The following is a 21,779-nucleotide window of genomic DNA, read 5'->3' as shown; positions in this document are numbered from 1 at the left end:
GGAACAGACCTGTGCCCCGGAAGCAGTTGTTTCTCGCTGGAACTTTGGGCCCGTTACCGAGTCTTCAGGGGTACTGTCGCCATGTTCCTGTCGGCGGTTACGTGTAAGTGGGGCTGGAGGCGGCGGCAGGGCCTGCTTCGCGGGCAGGAGGTGGTGTCAGGCGGGCCCTGGGACATTGCAGGGTGGAGTGCGCAGGCCGGTGGGGAAGTCGCCGCTGCGACGTCCCAGCCCTTCAGGACTACAGCACCCGGCATGCCCCGCGGCCGCGCTCCCCGTGGGGCGAGTGGATCTTGGGGGTCTTCGGCGCAGATTTGGGTCCGTTTCGGCTCATTCGGACGGTAGAGTCTGGCCGGCAGAAGTGGGGCTCTCCCTCGCCTTCTGTAGCGGTGTGTCAGCAGAATCACTGGACGTTCTAACTGAGAAAACTTCAGAATTTTTAGTTCACTCATTTCGAGTTCTCAAGGTGAGAAACAGTGATTGATCCTAGGTCGTACAGCGGGCTGGGCAAGAAGCCCACTGGCTCCCAAGACCGTGTTCTTTGGTGCACCAGGCTGACTTCCCGGATGGATTTAATTTCCTTTCTCCACCTGATGTGATGGTTGTTGAATTTGCATAGGTTAATTTACCAGACAAGAGGCTTGTTCTAGTGCAAATATTTGCACCTTAGAAGAGGAGCAAATGGAGCAGATCTTTGGGAAGATTTAAAAGGTAGTCAGTTCAACTGAAAAGAGATTGTGTAGAGCATTCCATCCAGAATTGTGGTGGTCTGATTGTATTTTTAAAAACCATCTATAAAATCCTAACGGGATCCCCAATAGCTCGGGAGTAGTTACTTGAGTGACAATTTATGACATATTTCATGACTTAAATATTTTTATTATAATCTTAAAATTTGAGCTTTATTTGAATTTTGCATAAGCAAGATAATAAATTGTTTTTTTTTCTATTTCTATTCGACTTTTCCTGCCTATGAAAAAGTTGCCAAGAGCAAGTCAAAGTAAGTAGAAGTTTTTCTTTTTTTTTTTTTAAGCTTGTTTATGTTAGATTCATTAGTTCAGCTACTCTCAATGAATCCTTATGTTAAATTAAGCATTTGGCTTCAGTTTTCTAAAGTCTGATTTGAGGATTACACTTGATGAATTGTTTTGGCCCTATGAACTGTTTACTAAAATATTTTCCCTCCTTCCCAACTGATCTATTTAAGTGAGGTTTCAGTTAATTTCCTTAGAAGTTGCTTTTGCTGTCTTGTTCCTAAAGAAGTCATCAGGGTCCCCATGCTCTTTGGACTACGACTGCAGTTCTTTTTCCTCAAAGTGAGGACCAAGCTCCATTTGTCTGGAGCTCACTACAGGAATATAACAAAAAAAGCTGTGATTTGACTATCTACAGAGCCAGTTTTGAGTTTTGTAGTCTTTTGCATTCATGGTACAAGCATTTCAAAAATGGCAAAGGCTAAAGATTCTATGCTGTACCAGAGAGATTATTAATACCAAACTGGTATTTCAAAAATAAATTTTGTAGGCAATAACTGAAGTAAGATTTTCTGTGTTAAAAATAGAAAAATTCTAAAGTAGGCAGCATTTGTTTATAACCCAAGTCACATAATAAATCCTTAAAGCTAGGTTTTCTGGATTAAGGTTAGTGAAAAACATGTATGCTAGTATTCTTCCCTCAATATCTTTTATTGCTTTATATAGCTTTTCACACAATCCAGTTACTTATTTTCCTTCTTCACATTCTGTGGGAATTTCCTGTGTCTTCAGTTTCTTTAGAGGTGTGCCCTGCCTCTCATGTTCTTTGTGTCCTTCTGGTGCCATGTGTCACATATGTCTTGCCTTACAGACCTCGGGTACACAACTCACCTTCCATACTTCCATACCTTCTCCAGGGTGCAGATGTAGACTTGGAGGGCCTTGCATGTTGTGCTTGCCATAGAGCAAGTACTTAATATTGTATCACTCTAATGCATGACGCACTATGCTGAACATTGAAAGGGATGCAAAGGTGTATAATATAAGGTGCTTCAAATTCTTTTTGGAATTAGATGAGAAATCAAATAGCATGATCTATATAGGAAGATAAGACACCTGAAAAAGTAGCAAACAGTATGAGGTATTAAAAGGCCCAGTGGGACAAAACATGAACTTTGTGCTTTGGATGATTGTAAGTTAAACTATGAAAGGGAACAACAAGGTTTTACACATTGTCGGTGTGAAAGTTCCAATCCCTTTATTCTATTGCTTCCTGATTTCACTCTTACTGCCCATACGTGAAAGATAAAGCTCTTCGGAGACCACTGTCTTCTTGACTGGCCTGCCAGGGTTATCAGTGCTTGTGTATTTTCCTTGTCCTGATTTCTTCTCCTGAAATGTGGGGGGGTCTGAGTCTGTTCCCACAATGCAGTTTGATTAGTCTTCTTGCTTTGGTTAGGTCATTTCCAAGGCACTCTGTGTAATGGAACACATATTGGGAATCAGAACCATTCTAAGATCTAGACTGTCTTAGAACTGAACTTAAGGTTTAATTGATGTCCCCACAAGTAATACTACTGTATGGTGTTCTCAGAATGTGCCATCCCCCCTACTACTGATTTTAGTCTGTCTCCTTAGCTTGTAACAACTTGCTTTTAAATCTTAGAACAATTCTGGTGAAAATGGTGAGCCAAGCTGGAACAGGTTTTTCCTTCAACACTAAGAGAAGCCGACTATGGGAGAAACTTACTCTACTGCATTATGATCCAGTAGGTAAGATTCCAGAAAAGTTGCTCCATGATAAATTCAAATGCTTTCAAGGCCTGTTGCCCTTTTCAGATGATGTTGAACAAAGGCAGTTTTGTGGCCCCTTTGTCACTATAGTGTTCATTCCTAGTGTATATTGAAAGTTTACTTTGGTGCTAGTTACTATCCCAGGTGCTGGGATATTCATGGACATAAGATAGACTCACTGCCTTCGGTCTTGACGATCAAAACCTGGTGTTGGAAGGGAGAGGAAGGAAGACGACAGTTAATAGTGCTATACGAGAAACAAGCAGGATGCTGAGATACAGGATAGAGTTGCAAGGAGGTAGATCCCATCTTCATTCTTTAGGTAGGATAGTTCAGGGAATGTCTCTCTCCAGTAAGAGATAGTTAACCAAAGATTTGAAGGTGAAAAACCAGATATATAAGTAGAATAGGCGATACTGTTCGGGAAACAGAAAGAGAAGTATGTCAAGGTTGAGTTGAATTCTAAGACACTTGGTTGGTGATTAGAGTTGGAATTGGTGCTAGAATCTTATTTCTTCAAATTAATCCATTACATAATGAAATATAGGCAGTTAACGTCATAATCCCTGAGGGAGGAAATGGCAGCCCACTCCAGTATTCTTGCCTGGAGAATCCCATGGACAGAGGAGCCTGGCAGGCTTCAGTCCCTGGGGTCACAAAGAGTCGGACATGACTGAAGTGTCTTACGCATGTAGCGTCATAATCAGTTATTTTGTTAACTAAGAACAAGGCTGATAGACTCACTTCTGGCCAAGATGGAGCAATGGGACCGAATTTACCTTCCCTCCTGAAACAACAACAACAGAAGGACAATATAGGCAACAGAATGCAGTGACCCTTGAGAGAAAGGGAACAAGTGCTTGTGAACAACCAGACAAAATGGAAAATTCTGTCTTCTTTGTTTACCTGCCTAAGTCTTCAGATACATGAATGCATCGTAACACAAGCACCCGTACTCTCCAGGCAATATGAACCCCATTTTATAGATGATGAGTTTGATGCCAGGGATTTTAGTTAAGAACACGTAACTAAAATATGTGACAGAATAAAGATTTGAATTTAGGATTGTCTGACTCCAAAACCTAGGCCCTGAGTCACTTTATGTATGAACCTCTTATTGAGAGAAGAGGCTAAAACTCACTAGTGTGTGACCTCTGGTTGGGCACTAGTACAGGTCTGCCTGACAGCCACCTTAATAGCTGCTTTCAGAGTTTGTAAAGAAGATCTGACAAACTGTTCATTAGCTGAATTCATCAAAATAAAAAATTATATCACCTTCAAAAAAATCAGGGATGTGCCAGTGTAAGGAGGCTTCAAAAAGGGCTCTGAGAGGGATTTCCCTGGTGGTCCAGAGGTTAAGACTGTGCTTCCACTGCAGGAGTGAAAGTGAAAGTGAGAGTCACTAAGTCGTGTCCGACTCTGCAACCCCATGGACTGTATAGTCCATGGAATTCTCCAGGCCAGAATGCTGTAGTGGGTAGCCTTTCCCTTCTCCAGGGGATCTTCTCAACCAGGGATCGAACACAGGTCTCCCGCATTGCAGGCGGATTCTTTACCAGCTGTGCCACAAGGGAAACCCAAGAATACTGGAGTGGGTAGCATGGGTTTAATTCCTAGTTGGGGAACTAAGATCCTGCATGCCATGTGGCAAAAAAAAAAAAAAAAAAAAGTGTTAGGAGTTCCATTCTTTAACAGAAATAAAATTTCCTGCTGTTTTTATGATGTGAAACTTTCTGGTCATTCTCTAATAAAATGGGAATTCTAGGTTTGTCCCTCATGATTAGCAGTCTGAATTTCAGGATATATATCTCAAATGATGAAAGATTATTAGAATGATGAGGTATATGTCTTAGTCTGGGTTGATATAATGAAATACCACAGACTAGATGACTTATAAACAGCAGTTTTATTTCTCGCAGTTCTGGGACCTGGAAAGTCCAAGATCAAGGTGCTAGCATGGTGACTTTCCCATGGTGAGGGCCCTCGTCCTGGTTTATAGGAACGGGTTCTTGCTGTGTTCTCCCATGGTGGAGGGGCAGGCAACTTCTGTGGGGTATCTTTTATGAGGATTCATCCCATTCACGAAGGTTCCACCCTCGTGACCAAAGCACCTCCTCACGGCCCCACCTTCTAATACCATCATCTTTGTGGGTTAGGATTTCAACGTAAATTTGGGGGAACACAAACTTTGAGACCATAGCAATATGATATTAGATTGATGTGGTGGTTTTCTCCCTCTGATTTCTTTGTATCAGCTGGTGAAAACCCAAAGTGATGAACTTTACAATAAAGTGGTTTTCTAGCATTTTAGCTTCTTTAGAGCTTTTTAAGGAACTTGTAAGCGTTAATAAACGTTGATTGAATAACCTTCTGTGAAATTTTAAGTGTGAAAATGTACTGGAATTTTCAGTCTTAGTATGGAGATATTAGGAACTTTCTGTCAGATTGATTTTACATTTTGAGATCAGGAAAGGATACAACCATAAACAGTTCCAACCATGAGTTGAAAGTGGAAGAAAATATTCATATATATATTTCAGACAGACGATTAGAGCTTTTCTGAGAAGGGATCATTGGAGCCTTGACAGCACAACTTTGTCTCTTCTGAAGAAAAGAATGTTCTGGGATAGCTGACTGCTTGGCTTTCTGCCCACCTACCGAATGCCCTGTGGGCTTGCATGATGTTTGCCTTACGGCCTGCCCCATTGCCCAGGGTACCAAATAGCTTGGCAGTTGTTCTAGCATGTTTTACTGCAGTGAGAAAATGGTTTAAGGGTTTAGTTTCAGGGTAATGTTTTGCTTGTCTGCTTTACAAAGAAAATCAGGCAAGGAAACATGGACAAATTCCCAATTATTTGAGTACTTCATGGTATACTCTATGGCTAGAACCAGCCTGTGTCTTTTCAAACTCCTTTTCCTCGTATGAATCTAGATGCAAATTTCCCAGGAGGAAGGATTAAAGGCTAAGGCATAAGTGTATTAAACTTTGTTAAATATATGAAGGTTTATTATAAGGAAAATGTAAAGTTGTCAGTTTTAATTTCTTGGATGACTAAACAAGACAATATTGACTTTAATTGAAGCAGAATAGATTTAGGTTAGATGTAGGGCAAGAACTTGACAGATTCATTCTTCTATGAATTAAGCAGCAAATATTTTGACAGAAAATTAATTTATTGTTTATGACTGACTGAGGATAGCAGCGTGTCATTTGAATTCAGCTAACACATAGTGAGTGTTTGCTCTCTGGCAGTCCTGTGAGGGAGATGGAGTTATCCCTCTCATGGGGAAGAAAACTGAAGGAAGAGTATTTTGAGAAATTGCCCAAGAACTTATAGTAGATAAATGGTGGAGGCAAGGCTTGAACCCAGTCTTTCTGATTCCAGGCCCCCTATTTTTTCTGTTACATGGAGTCAGTTTAGTCTGTTTTTTTCCTTTTTTAATCAGGACCTTCCCCTGCAATCAGCACTGTTGTCCTTATCTCCTGCCACCGTTTGTCTAAACTAGATGCTCTTCCCTGTTAGTTCATCCAAGTGCTGCTGCTGCTTGAGAGCCTAAGCTTGACCCTCCTTGTGAGATGTTTGCCTCACCATTCCAGTCCCTTTTAGTCTTTAGGTTCCTGTGGGGCTTACTGGATGTTCACACAAGTACCTCATGGTATACTGGTACTAAATCAGGGACTCTTCTTCAGTTCAGTCCAGTCGCTCAGTCGTGTCCGACTCTTTGCGACCCCATGAATCGCAGCATGCCAGGCCTCCCTGTCCATCACCAACTCCCGGAGTTCATTCAGACTCATGTCCATCGAGTCGGTGATGCCATCCAGCCATCTCATCCTCTGTCGTCCCCTTCTCCTCCTGTCCCCAATCCCTCCTAGCACAGAGTCTTTTGCGATGAGTCAACTCTTCGCATGAGGTGGCCAAAGTACTGGAGCTTCAGCTTTAGCTTAATCATTCCTTCCAGAGAACACCCAGGGCTGATCTCCTTCAGAATGGACTGGTTGGATCTTCTTGCAGTCCAAGGGACCCTCAAGAGTCCAATACCACAGTTCAAAAGCATCAATTCTTTGGCGCAGATAGGACTCTTCTTACACGTTCATAAATCCCACATTGCCTAGCACAGTTCTGTGGACTTAAAAATTTATTCTTTGAATTAAGGGAATGAATGCAGCAAGTATATCAAATTTTCATGAATAGTCTTCATCAGTTATTCCTATCCAGGGTCACTTAAATAATCTCCTGACCAGTTATGCATGAGACAAGTTCTTTTTTTAATCAATTATTTAGTTCCATGTAGAAAAACATGGAAATATTTTTTGCAGTGAATAACACTGATGGGAAGTTGTTTGGGTTCTTTCAGTGCTTTGTAGTCTTCCTTGGAATTTGAAGGAGCACTGGTCCTACTTATGTTTAATACTAGGTCTTTTGAAATATATTAAAAATATTCCTATGTACAAAGTAATAAAATACATTGTTAATTTTATAGGTAAAGTTTCTGTTGACTGGTTAATGGTTATTAATTTTAGCTGCCATCAGGATCATCCTGAGTTTAAAAAAAATACAGACTTCCAGTCCCACTCTGGTTCTGCAGAAATAGAATCAGGGTAGAGATGGAGGTAAAAGTAGGAATGTATTTAAATAAGCTCCCTAGCTAACTGTTGATAATAGATAGTTTGGGGATCTCACATGCAGGGTATCCATATTAATTATAGAAGAATAACAAAAAACAAAGCTAAAATTTGTGTGGTAGGGACAAGGGGGTTGCTGTCATGTCATACATAGTCCTTGGTGCACTGTTTTTGTTTCTTTTGCAAAGAAGAATTCGGGTGTGTGTGTGTGTGTAAGAGAGATGTGTGATGTTAGTGGAATTCTATATAGGGCATTACAGGAATATTGCCTAGCATCTAGTCTCTAATCTTTGATCCAGGAAGTGAGCACTTTTGTTTGGTGTGTTTCAGAGTACTATACTCTGTTATGATATTCATAATAATAAGATTTGGGTTATAATAGTAAATCTGTACTTGGATATATGAAACCACTTCTGGAAAGTTCAAGGTTTAATGTGTATTTACACTTTGAGCCAGGCTTCCTTTTCTTCTGTGGTCTGCTCAGTTTTTACCACTCTTTTTCTGGAGTCTAGCTTTTTCCTACAATCTCTCCTTGCTTTACCTCATACAAGAGTGGGCATTAGCTAAGTGAAGACATTTTTTTGCCTGTTTTTCTTTTTTTAATTTGAATATTTCATATTGGTTAAATGTGACTTTGTGGGTTATCAGGGATGCCACTGGTTGGCTGCTGGGCCTTCTCTGTTTTCCTTACCATTTTCTCCAGTCCTCTCTGGGATCAGTGAACTGAGTTTGCAAGTCAGCTTCATCCTCATGACAAAGGAAAGTAAAAGAAGAGAAAGGAGAGGGCTCATGGTCTGATGTGTATTTTTATTAAAAAATGCTGATGATAAACTTTTTAGTTTTCTGCTACAATCCTTTTTTCTCCTCCTACAGTGAAAAAAAAAGTCCTCTTTGTGGAACAGAAAAAAATACGCTCCCTCTAAACAATGGATTGAAAATGAATTTGATTTATAAATGAGAAGATCAAGGGTGGGATACTGATTCAGAAATTCTGCAGCGTGTAATAAAGAAGAGGAAATGGCACGGAATCACTGCCTCCTGTGATTTGAAGGCCATTGTGAAGGAAAACAATGCAGTGAAAACAAGTTCTTCATATTAGGACATATACCATTGCATCACATTTATTTATCTTTCTGGATATTTTTATAGCCCTTAATAAAATATATTAAAATAGCCTGTGCTATTGTCTTTTAGTGATGTTTTCCTCCACTATTTGAAATTTTTAAAACTACAGTACTAAGAAATAACCATTGTTTCATGTAAGAAAAGAAAATTTTCCATAGTGAGATTTGTGCAAGAGTTTCCAGTCTGCCCTCACTTGTACTTCATAGAAAAGGCAGGGTCATGGTCCAGAGAGATCTTAAAAGAACTCCTGTGCGATAACACAGATGGCAGAGGTGAGCAGGAATGAAAGGAGGAAGCCAGCCTATTAACACAGAAGAAACCAAGAGAACTTCTATTTTTGATCTGTGCTTATATAATTAGAAAAATGCCATTAGTCCACACTCTCAAACTCAGGTCACCAAAGCAGTATCTAGGATTTTCTAGGAACAGTTTGGACTACTTCTAGAATTTTTTTTTTTTTTAATAAGAGGCGCTATAGTGTATTTCCATAAAGCTAATGGCTCAGCTTTTGTGGCAGTGGTACTACACAGCCAACCAGCTTGGAAATTCCACTGATTATCCCTAATGTACAGGTAAGGACTCCTGCCCTCCCCAGATCTGTAACGCTTTCCCACCCAAGCTGTTGTTTACCACGTTTTCAAAATTGCCCATTTCTCTCCCTATCAAATTTCTCGTTGAAGGTAAGGATCAGCTCATATTTTGAGCTCTGCTGGTATGTATCCTATAGCATTTAAAGCATTTATAGGGGAGAAGGATGGAGTGTCCATGACCATAAGCATTAAGAAACCAGTGCTGTTCCTGAGTAACAGGTGTTCCCTCCCTGTGGCCCAGTCTTGTCTCCTGAGGAAATGTGAGAATGCCTCTCTGGAAATGGAATTAGACAGTTGTTGAGTCTTAGAGGCTTGTGGCATTACAGTCAGTCAGCTATTTTTCTGGCATCTTTTGTTAAAGCTCTAATTGAAAGCAATAATAGGTGAGATCTTGGCTATTTTTAGATTGAAACTCTACATTGTGGTATTGGGTTACAAGAAAAATAGTTCACTTGATTCTACCTAAACCCAGTGTAAAGGGTCTGTGATATGCATGAATCACTTAAAACCAACTTAAAATCTGGCTTAGCAAATGACTTGTCTATTTAGCACATAGGCTAAAAGTGGCCCACAGGTGTTGTTTACAATTTTAAAAAACTCAGTTGCTGATACTTAAATGTTGAAAGATTTCAATAAACATCTAAACTTCTGGCTTCTCTTGCAGAACCAGAAGCTCTGACAACACTCAAGGCAAAGCTGAACATCAGCTGCCCTTCTTAGGAACTGCTTGTGTGGCCCAAGTCATACCCCTCTTTCCCTTATTTAACATTCTCTGCTGATTCTAGACACTGCTGCTTGCAAATTCAGCTGTTTGGTGTACATAACAGTGTTCATGATGTATTGGCAGTAGAGTTTGCTGGTTCCTGAATGGCGGGGTTGTTTGTACGGGTCTTTGTTGTAGTATCCTTAATTCTGTCTAGTTGACTTTGCATGAAAAGCAAATCATTATAAAGAAATAATTGAAGGCTTGAGGATGACTTGGTAAATGAACATAATATTTGCAAAGAAAGGAGGTGACATTTTATAGTAAGCTGCTAATTAATAGTGACATCCCTAAGTACATTTTATTTCCAGGTATATTTACTTTGGAGTTTATAGCAATCAAAACAGATCAAGGGGCAGGTCTTTTTTGTATGGATAAGATGACTGTGTTCCTGTGACCTGGACACTGACCGCTGCAATGAAATTAGATCTCTTGAGCATTTCTTCCAAGGACAGATGTGAGTAGTAAGCCAGGTAGAAGGCCAAAGCTCCCACAAAACTGTCACCAGCACCCTGTAATTCAAAGCACATTTGTAGAGATAAGCATATAGTCATTTGTTGCCCAATCTGTGTTTTCAAAATATTTAAGTATACTTTTAACTTTAGTTTTAGATTTACAGAAGAGGTACAAGGATAGTAGAGATTTCACATAGCACACATCCAATTCTGTGAACATCTAACATCACTAGGGTAATTTGCCACTACTAATGAAATAACAGTGCTATAGTATTAACTAAACTCCGTTCTTCATTCTGGCTTCCCCAGTGGCTCAGTGGGTAAAGAACTGCCTGAAATGCAGGAGATAGAAGAGATGTGAGTTTGATCCTTGGATGGGGAAGATCCCCTGGAGGAGGAAATGTTCATCTCCAATCCTTGCCTGAAAAAATCCCACAGACGGAGGAGCCTGGTGAGCTACAGCCCAAAGGGTCGTAAAGAGTCAGACACGACTGAGTGAACACACATACACACCCATACTTCATTTGGATATCATTAGTTTTGTTTAGTGTCTTTTTTCTGTTCCAAGACCTCCTCCAATATACCTGAATTACATTTCATTGTCATACTTCCTGAAAGTCCTATAGGTTGTGACAGTTTCTTAGACATTCTTTGTTTATGATGACCTTGATAGTTTTGAGGACTGGTTGAGTATTTTGTAGAATGTACCTCCATTGGGATTTGTGTCTGTTTTTCTCCAGATTAGACTGTGTTTATGGTTGTAGGGAGGAAGACCACAGAGGTGAAGTGTCATTCTCATCAGAGCATAACAAGGGTACATACTGTCAACATGACTTAACACTGATGTTGATCATGGTCGCTTGGCTAAGGTAGTCTTTGTCAGCTGTCTCCACTCTAAAGTTACTTTGGTCTCTCTTATCACACTGTGTTCTTTGGAAGCACATCACTAAGTGTAATCCACACTTAAGGGGTGGGGAGTTATGCTCTACCTTCTTGGGGGTTGAGTATCTCCATAAATTATTTGGAATTCTTCTCTATGGCAGATATGTTTCTTTTCCCTCATTTATTTATTTAACTTTATTTATATCAGTATGAAGTCAGGGATATTTATTTCATTCCTTGGGCTATAATCCAACACTACACTATTTATTTTGTTGCTCAAGTTGTTCCAGCTTTGACCATTGGGAGTTCTTTGATCTGGCACTTGTGTCCTTCTGATAAACTCTCATTTTTTTTTTTTGAGTGCTTTCCTTATTTTCTGACATTATAAGATACTCCAAGCTCATTTTGTATATTCTCTGCCCTAGTGCTCGAATTAGCTGTTTCTCCATTAAAAATTCATCAAGGAAGTGGTGAGAGGCATTCAGATGTTATTTTCAAACTAAATATAGGGACATATAAGGCTTATTCCATTTCCCCTGAATTTCTAAAGGCCTACATTGGTGAAGGCCATATAGGAACTCATGGAAACAAAAACCTCCAAAGAAAGTCTGTTGACCTCGCCTTCAGATTGGGCAATAGTTAGTCATGTGTTCATCCAACAAATGTGTTTAAAATAAATCTGATGACACAGTTTCACTAGAAAAATCACTCTGGTATTTAACGGCTTTCAGGGTCACTGTCCAGTTTTCCCCAGTGTGTTGCTTCCTTAGTCCCAAGGGCTTTCATAACAAATCTTGAGGCTCTACTCGAGCCTTTATAAAGAGCCTTGGTATGCAGTACTGTTTCAGTTGCAGTTTAAGTATTTAATGAGCTATGTGCCTAGCACAGTGATGGGTATTTGAAAAACAGTAAAATCCATTGTGGATTAAAGGCTAATGTGGCAGTACTTTACACATACTGTTGAACTACAAGGAAGGGTTTGAGGAAAGCCTGCTTAAGGGGAGTCTTTATGAAATGGGACAGATTTATAGGGAGAAGGAAGGCCTTAGAACAAAGATACAGGAGGCGGAAGGAACTGAGTGAGCTCATGAGACACCGAATGGCTTTAAGGAGAATGACATTTCCCCTTGTTTACACAGATAAGCCGTCAATATTAAAGTTGCCAAGGAGTCATAGTAACACAGGTGTGAATTCAACACTTTCCTTCCTCCCATGTTGTCTGAGTACCGAAAATATGTCAAGCACTATGCTAGGTGCCTTAAAATTGTTTATTAGTGTTTCCTCATGGAAACAATGGAAAAAGAGACAGACGTGCCCTCCCTCAGTTTGGAGCACAGCAGTGTGACAATAGACAGGTCTGAAAGCAGAGAAATCATGAGCTAGGTTGAGGGTATATTATGAAAATATGGGAAATACTATAATATATGAAGAGTTACGGCAACACCCCCCCCCCTTTTTTTTTTGGCAAACTTAAAAGATTTCACATTGTCATTCCTCCTTATATCATACACAACGTTAAACTCCTGGTAGGTTAAAGGCTTGAATGTAAAAAAATAAAACTAACATAATATGAAAATTTAGATGAATATTTGAATAACTCCAAGCAAGGAAACTATAAGCAAGTCACTAAACCCCAAAACCATAATGAAAAAAAGAATAGATTTAATTTATAAAAATTTAAAAAATATATGTCCAAAGACACTGTAAATAAAGTTAAATGAGGGACTTCCCTGGTTGTTCAATGGTTAAGACTCTGTGCCTCCTCTGCAGGGGGCCCAGGTTCAAGCCCTGGTAGGGGAACCAAGAACCCACATGCTGTGTTGCTCAGGCAAAAAAAAAAAAAAGCCAAATGAAAAAGTACAAATTTGGTGAAAATTCTTTTAGTATATATGACATTCCTAATATTCAAAGAACACCTTCAAATTGCTGGGAAAAAGACAAATCCTGGATAAAAATGGGCAAAAGATACAGTTTGCAACTTCAGAAAAGGAAAAGTAAATTGCCAATAAGCAAACAAGAAAAGTTGCCACATTATCAGCTATTAAAGAAAATTCAAATCAATATTTTTTACCCATCAGACTGATAAAAGAATAAGATTGATAGCAAAAGCAGCAAGATGAAGATAGAGAGGACAATGATACTCTCATATAATACATTTGTTGGTAGGAATGGAGGAGAGCAATACAGTATTTGTTAAAAAGTGTGTATGTCTTTTGACTCGGTAGTCTTCTGGAAATCGACAGAACTGAAAGCTTTTATATATTGGGATATATGCCCAAAGATGTTGACTGCAGCACTGTTTCTAAAGAAATAATGTGATTTTCTATCAAATAGAAGAATGGATGAATAAACTTACACTTTTGAATTAAGGAAAAAATATACAGCTGTTAATAAGGAAAGGTTAGCAGTATATGTACATACCTGGAGGAATGTCCATTACTTGAGGCAGAAAAGATTTCAGTATCATGATCCCATAGAGGGTTGGTGGGAGAAAAAAGAAAAACAGCTGTGCCTAGAGTATGTGTGCATTTTTAAAAAAAGAATACAGAAAGAATGAAGAGTATGTATCAAATTGTTAAAATTTATTTTTCTTATCTGCAAAGAATGGCAAATTCTTTTTTTTCCTACCTACTTTTATATCATTGTTTAACCTTGTTATTTAAGCTTACTGTTTTAAACTTGTAATACTTTTCAAAAAAAATGTAAGGCAATAAACATATTTAATGAGAAGTTAAGTCATGCCTCTGTGCCTTGCTCCTTTTTAACTTGCAGCCTAACCAGAGCAGAGGTACAGTGCTGACAGGAAACATTCTGGCACCAGTGGAGACGTTAGTCTTACATACTCCTGTCAGCTCATAGGGCATTTGACCGCAAAGGAGATTTTTAAGGAAGTTTAAAAAATACTGTACCTATATCTGAAAAGACTCTACTAGATCACTTAAATTTTTCTCCACTATAGCCGAAGTCATTGGAAACACAGTGCTTGGTAGAACTGTGTGTGCTGGAAGCCTTATTTCGGCACCAACAATTTTGCAGCTTGATCTCCATTTACTCTTAGTGCTATACAGTGTGTTGGTAGACAGCAAAGGCAAATCCTTTCTGTATTAAAAAAAGGGATTTTTTTTTTTCCTGCGAAGAAAGCTCTAGGCTAGATGAAAGAAAACCGAAGTCTAGATGACTTCACTGGAGAATTCTAGCAAGTATTTAAGTAAGAAACAATACTAATTCTACATATATTCTTTCAGAAAATAGAAGAGACAAGGGAACAATTCCCAAGTCATTTTATAAGGCCAGCATTACTATGGTACCAAATTCAGACAATGATATTACAAGGAAAAGCAAAACAAAACAACAGATCAGTATCTCTCATGAATATAGGTGTATAAACCTTAAAAACTTTAGCAAATTGAATATATATCATGACCAAGTAGGGTTTATCCCAGGAATGCAAGAGTGGTTTAACATTTTAAAAAAAGGAATTCACTATATTAAAAACCTCAAAACATTGTATATTACTTATACTCAAAAAAAAAAATAGAAGCAGAAAAAGCATTTGATAAAATTCTACTTTCATTCATGATAAAAATTCAGTTTGGAATAAAAGTATAACTCGATCTTCTTGATAAAGAACCTTTATGAAAAATCTATAGTTAACATCATTCTTAATGAGAAAGACTGAAAGCTTCCCCCTCTAATACTGAAAACAATTCAAAGATTTGTTCTCACTGTTTCTGTTCAGCGTCATACTGGATTTCCTTGCCAGTGCAATCAAAAAGGAAAAGCAGGAAAAGGTATACAGATTTGAAAGAAAGAAGTAAAACTCTTACTATGCAGATGGCAAAATCACCTATGTAGAAAATCCTGCTGCTGCTGCTTCTAAGACTCTGTGCGACCCCATAGAAGGCAGCCCACCAGGCTCCGCCGTCCCTGGGAATCTCTAGGCAAGAACACTGGAGTGAGTTGCCATTTCCTTCTCCAATGCATGAAAGTGAAAGTGAAGTCGCTCAGTTGCGACCCCATGGACTGCAGCCCACCAGGCTCCTCCATCCATGGGATTTTCCAGGCAAGAGTACTGGAGAGGGGTGCCATTGCCTTCTCCGATGTAGAAAATCCTAAGAAATCTAAAAAAGTTACTAGAAATAGTGGCTTTAGCAAGGTAAACAATATTTTTAAAAATCAATTTTATTTCTATGTACCAGCAATTATTAATAATAAGAAATTAAAATTATCAAAGCAATACCATTTGCAGTAGCATAAAAAATATGTTGTCAGTTCTCCCTAAACTGATGTACAGATTCAATGCAATTTCAATAAAAACCCTAGCTTGCCATTTTTAAAAACTGGCAAACTGAGTCTAAAATTAATATGGAAGGGCAAAGGACCTAGAATAGACAAAACAATTTTGAAAAAAGTAGAATGAAGTTGGAGGATATTAACTGATATCTGATTTCAAGAGTTACCATAAGTTACAGTAATCACAGATACTGATGTAAGGATAGACATGTAAGATCACTGGAACAGAAAAGAGAATATAGAAACAGACCCACAGATATATATGGTCAGCCTATTTTTGACAAGGTAATTCAATGGATGAAAGGACAGTCATTTCAACAAATGGTGCAGGAACAAATGGGAATCTATATGCAAAACTTTACCTCACACCGCACACAAAAACCAACTTCAAATGAGTCAGAGACCTAAATGTGACAGTTGAAATGACACAATATCCGGAAGAAGAAAATAGAGGAGAAAATCTTTGTAACCTTGTGTTAGGCAGATTTCATAGGACACCAAAAGCATGAAATATTAAAAAAAAAAAAAAAAAACTGATAAACTGGGCTTTGTCAAAGTTAAAAGTTTTGCCCTTCAAAAGAATATCAAAAGGCAAGCCACAGACTGGGAGAAAGTATTTGCAAAACATATGTGATAAAGAACTCATAACTCAATAAAACAATATGACAAGCCAATAAAAATGAGCAGAAGATTTGAACAGAGGCGTCTTCAAAGAAGACATATAGATGGCAAAAAAAGTATATATAAAGATTCTAGACATTATTAGACACCAAGGAAATCCAAATTAAAAACAATGAGATAATACTACATACTGATTAGAAAGGATAAGTTTAAAAAGACTAAAATACTGACTTTTGGTGTAGATGTGGAACAATCTCATTCATCGTTTGTGGGAATGCAAAATGATACAGACACTTTGGAAAATAGTTAGGCAGTTTCTTATAACATGTAACATACACTTAACATATAACCCAGCAGTTCTCCTCTTAGATATTTACCCGAGAAGTGAAAACATGTATCTACATAGAGACCTATATGTGCATGTTTATAGCAGCGTTATTTATAATTGCACCAAACTGGAAACAATACAAATGTCCTTGAACTGATGAATGGGGAAACAAACTGTAGTATATCCATATAATAAAATACTACTTAGCAATGAAAGGAAATGAACTGCTAATACAACAGCGTGCATGAATCTCAAAAGTATTATGCTTAGTGAAAGAAGCCAGTCAAAAGACTACATACCATATTCTATGATTTCATTGATATGAAATTCTAGAAAAGGCTGAAGTATTGAGATAGAAAGTAGGCCAGGGGCTGGAGAATATCAACTGCAAAGGGACTGCATAGAGAGCTTCCTAGAGTGATAAAATTCTATATTGTGATCATGTTGGTAAATGATTATATACATTTGTCAAAACTCACTGAATCATAAACTTAAAATGGGTGAAATCTTATTGCATACTAAAATGATATCTCCATAAAGCTGATATTTTAAAAATAAAGACTGGGATAGGGTGGGGGCATTCAGACATGCAGGGTCATAAATTGTGAAAACCTTAACTTTCTTAAGCACACTGGGCTTACTACTGATTTACTCTAAAGTGCATGGTTGGGCTAATTACTGAGATGTTATGACTGGCACATAGGAACCTATCTGTTTTTATACTGAGAGCCCTAATTCTATCACTGTTCTTCCACTACAGATGTGTCTCTTTCTTTTGACAGCGTGGGCTTTAAAGTTAGATAAATTTGTGTTTAAATCTTGGCTTTAAATTTAGTATTTTGGGGACATTGGGAAAATTAAATTCTCTGCGACTTCATTTTCTTATAAATAAAATGAAACAACATCTTCCTCATGGGGATTTTGGGAATCTGTCATTCCCTGCTGCTCAGTATTCTTACCCAAAGTCCTCGAATAGAACTCTTAACTACTTCACATACCTTTCCACCATACTCCCTTGACCTCCGCTGCTCTTCTGCACACTCTACGCACAGACTGGGCATATTAATTCCACCTTTGGTTCTTTCCCTGCCCTTCCCCCATCCTCAACATTTCTGCTGAGTATCCCTTTCTCTGTGTCAAGTCTGAAAGACATTGATTGTGCCTTCTCTCTCCTGTCTGTGGAACCTCTTTCCTTCCATTCTCAAAAAGGCTTCCCAGGTTACCCCATTCTGCCACAGCTATTCAGAAGACTTCAGTCACCTTTGTGTTTAAGCTTAAAAGTGCCATAAACGTTTTCTACTTCCTGTTCACCTTTGCAGATATTGGAGCATAGATTAAATGTTCAAGTTCACATAAAAAAGAGATCCACTTGTAATTAGGTTGATCTAAAAAATGGAGACGTAATTTATCTAAGGGATGGATTCCAAATATAGATAAGCTGTTAACAGTTACATTAAAATTTATTAAGGGAGGACTTCCCTGGTGGTCCAGTGGTTAAGAATCCATCTGCCAATACAGGGGACATGGGCTTGACCTGTGGTCCAGGAAGATCCCACATGTCGCTATGGAACAACTCTATCTGTGCTGCAACTGCTGAGCCCACGTGCTGCAAATACTGAAGCCTGTGCACCCTAGAGCCTGTGCTCCACAAGGAGGAGTAGCCCCTGCTCGCAGCAACTAGAGAAAGCCTGAGTGCAGTGGTGAAGACCCAGCACAGCCGATAAATAAAAAATTTACTAATAATCCATAAATCTATACTGATATTAAATAAAGGGAAAAAATCCTGGACAAAACTCGTCCTTAAAGTAGAATGCCAGCTAGTAAATACAGAAATCTGAAAAATCACCATTTTGAACCCAGAGTAATAATAACTAATTCAGGAAAGAATCAACAATGGATACATTAAAACTGCTGAATAAAGGTCTGATGAAGGCAGAATATTTACAAGTTTCAAAGTCTCTCCCCGCAGATTACCTATTAATTACAAAAGGGAAAAAGAGTAACTCTACATGCAGAAATCTGGTGGACAGCACCTTGAGTAAGTGATCAACATACCAGTAAAGAGAGAAACTGATGCTCCCTGATGTGGGGCCTTGAAAAGGAAATATGGTCACTTGTGTGGTATTCCTGCCCCAAATGCATAACCTAACTTGGATTATGGGGAAGCATCAGACAAACCTAAACTGAGAAAAATTCTATAAACAATGAGGTTGTGCTTTTCACAAAAGATCAATATCAAGAAAGGCAAAGGTTAAGGAACTGTTTCATAGTAAAGGAGACTAAAGCAACATGACAATTCAGTGAGATACATAATCTTGGACTGGCTCCTGGACAGAAAGTTTATAAAGAACATTATTGCGCTGTGCATGGAAGATAAGATTATCTTAGTGTTAAGTTTTCTGAATTCAGTGATTACATTGTAGTTTTTTTTTTTTTAATGTCCTTGTTCTCAGGAGATATATCCTGAAGTATTAAGAGGTAAAGAGTCACCATGTCTGCAACTTACTCTCAAACTGTTCATCAAAAGAAAAAGTACCTTTATGTATTTTGAGAGACACCAATAAAACAAACTGGCAAATTTGTTAGCATTGTAAAAATGTTAATAATTGGTAAAACTGTGAAGAGTATATGGGAGTACTGCAACTTTTCTGTTCTTTTAAAAATTAAAATTTTTGTTAAGAGAAGTTTTTAATAAAAGAAATTTTACTAAAGAAGTTTAAAAAATCAATGTCGGTCACTCTTGAATTTTTAAATGGTCCAATTTCAGCCTCTGAATGACTTCCCCCCTTTTCTAAATTCAATCAAGTGGACATCTGAGACAAGCTGGGGCGAACTGAACTGAGAAAACCTCCTTCCTGCAGTTGGGAATACCCCATCTCATTGAGGCAATTTCCTTTGCAGTGGAGGACTAGGCAGTGCACCCACCTGCAAGCCCAGGGGACTGGAAGGAACATTTTCTGGCTGCGACACTGACTGCAGAGAAACTGAATTCTGGGATGTCAGTGGTAGCATTGTAATGGTGTCCAGTGCTCCATGCCGCTAACACAACTGGTTTTCAACCAGGAGCTTTGATTGAGGCAATTCCATGTGTCAAAACTCCTCTGAGAGGCCAGAAATCTTATCTGGTTCTTTCCGATCTGCTGACTCCCCAGAGTTACACAATCCTTAAAAGTAGAATGAGCTCAATTAATGACTGCTGATCGGCCAACTCTCAGCTGCCTGGGTCTCCACCTTCTCACCAGAAAAGAGATGGTGGGAGTCTGCGGTGATGGTGGACTACCTTCTTCTTCACAAAGAAGGCAGCCGTCTAGCCTCATTCCAAAAACAGTACAAGAAAGCAGGGTTGCTCCTGGCTGACAGGGGGCTGTCAGCTCAAAGACGTGAAGGCCAGTGAATAATATCTTAAAAGTCACATTGCATCAAACAGTGAAAAAACTCCGAAATTTAAGCATGAAGGGGTGGGAAAGTACTACTTACGTAGAAGAGTGTTAGGGAAAGGAAGGGAGTGAACTTCTATTGTCTGCCCTGCATCCATCAGGAGGCTGCAAATCTGGGTACCTTCATACACGAGACTGACCTCATTTCATTTTACAATGACGTCCCCTGGCCCCCCGCCCTCCTGCCACCACACCCCAAACCAAGCTGAAAAGAGTCTTCCTCCCTTTCGAATATTTATTTGGCCGCACAGGTCTTACTGTGGCACTCAGGATCTTTAGTTGTGACATGTCAGCTCTAGTTCCGCAACCAAGGATTGAACCCGGACCTTCTGCCTCTGCATTGGGAGTGTGGAGTCTTGGCCACTGGACCACCAGAGAAATTCCTCCCTCCCTTCTGATGTATTTGTACTTCTTTAGGACACTTAAAACACTGTAGTGACTATTTGGTGTACAGGCTAGAGTCTGGGACAACTTGAAAACTCCTTGAGGGCAGAGACCATATCTCCGTCGCCTATCTCTTGGACTGCCTCACTCAGCGCTAACTGGGTGAGCTGACCTGAGTCTTGGTCCTAGTTCACTGTGTTTTTCTCTCCTGGTGCTTTCTCCCAAGGGGGCCAGATGTCCCTCACTGAACTATGTGTGACTTTGTTTTGTATCAGTGAAAATGGAGGTTAGGTTGCCACAGCCCAGTTACTTGATAGTCTCATTGTTGAATCTATTTATACCACAAGGCTTTCAAGTGCCAATAAATTACTCGGCTGTTGATTCACATCTTCAGTATAACTATTTTTATACATTGGTATAATTTTTTTTTAATGGAAAGTGCTTTAAAAGTAGAAGCTGTATTGTATCACTGTGATTTCCCTGTAAGTAACGTTCTTTCCAATCAATCATTCTTGGAATAATGGAATAGTTCTCATTGATACAACATGATGGTTTTAACCTTTTACTGAAAATTATTTTTGTGCCAAAAGGGGTGATGGCATAATTCATCTATCTTCAATAAAAATACCCAGGTGGCTACTATTCATTGCCTTCTCAACAATAACTTCCTCTTAAGGAAGAGCTGCCCTTAGAGAATGGGTGTGGCATTCTGAAAGTCCTGCTCTCTTGAGGGCCTGCCACTCCTGGATCCTGAGGGGTGCTGGTCTGAGGGACCCAGGAGACAGCTGGAGTATCCATGAAGTGGAAGGAGCAAGACACGCCTGTGGCGAACCTGAGGCCTCCAGTGGGGTGGAGGGTGGGAGGGCAAGGCACTCTGCAGGGCTGGTGGGGTAGAGATGACACTCATGAACAGCTGATGAGAGGAACCCCAAGGGGAGAATCTGAGAGGTGGGTGCTCCTAAGGACAGCACCCAGAGGTGACTTGGGGAGGGGGCAGCCTCTGGCACCAGAACTTGATGCGATGTGGCCCTGGGGAGGCTGGTGACTCTTTTCCCTTCTCCCTTTCAGACCATCCTCTCTGTCCGCCTGCCCCCACTCCCCATGCCCTCCCACTGCCCCTTGCCTGCCTGAGTCTTTGACTATGACCCTGGTCTGCTCCTGCACTGAGCTCATCGGCTCAGTCTCTCAGGGCTCTGCTGTCTGACAAGAGTGATAAACCTCATAGGTATTGATGGGGCTGCAGAGTCTGGTTATACAACGTGGTTCTGCATGAGGGTGCCCAGGTGGCAGGCTGACCCTGGGTCTGCAGGCCATGCTCAGCACTCTGAGCTGCGTGCCTGTTTAGAGGCAACTTCTGATTTGCACAAAGTGCCTCAGGGGTTGGCAGCAAGCCTGGGGGATCCTTATTTTAAAATGGAGGAAACTAGGATTTAAGGAGGTTAAGTAACTTGCCCACGGTAGGAATAGAGGTAGATGGCAGTAAAGACTGTACCAAGGACATCTGGGTGGAAA

The 21,779-nt window shown here is 39.6% G+C and overlaps 2 protein-coding genes across 4 annotated transcripts in view; one reads left to right on the top strand and one right to left on the bottom strand.

Annotated features, from left to right (window-relative positions):
• The first annotated feature begins 8 nt into the window (after window positions 1-8).
• MRPL33 (mitochondrial ribosomal protein L33) lies at window positions 9-8,563 on the top strand. The gene is made up of 4 exons (XM_040224390.1): window positions 9-103; window positions 979-997; window positions 2,638-2,744; window positions 8,263-8,563. Exons 1-4 carry the CDS (start codon window positions 82-84, stop codon window positions 8,310-8,312), a joined length of 198 nt encoding a protein of 65 aa, XP_040080324.1. The 5' UTR covers window positions 9-81; the 3' UTR covers window positions 8,313-8,563.
• The window catches only part of RBKS (ribokinase), a 108,498-nt gene continuing 88,931 nt past the window's right edge, over window positions 2,213-21,779 (bottom strand). The window contains exons 8-9 of one of the 3 annotated variants that reach the window (XM_040224386.1): window positions 10,278-10,379; window positions 2,213-2,447 (exon numbers count right to left, since the gene is read on the bottom strand). In XM_040224386.1, coding sequence (XP_040080320.1) covers window positions 2,427-2,447; window positions 10,278-10,379 — 123 coding nt within the window. In that variant the 3' untranslated portion in view covers window positions 2,213-2,426. Of the gene's footprint in view, window positions 2,448-8,176; window positions 10,380-21,779 lie in introns of those variants that run through there. The other 2 variants (XM_040224385.1, XM_040224384.1) reach the window with 2 other exon arrangements.

Source organism: Oryx dammah, unplaced genomic scaffold, assembly GCF_014754425.2.
Source record: "Oryx dammah isolate SB20612 unplaced genomic scaffold, SCBI_Odam_1.1 HiC_scaffold_25, whole genome shotgun sequence".
NCBI classification, from domain to species: domain Eukaryota; kingdom Metazoa; phylum Chordata; class Mammalia; order Artiodactyla; family Bovidae; genus Oryx; species Oryx dammah.
This window is presented reverse-complemented; position numbering and strand designations above follow the sequence as displayed.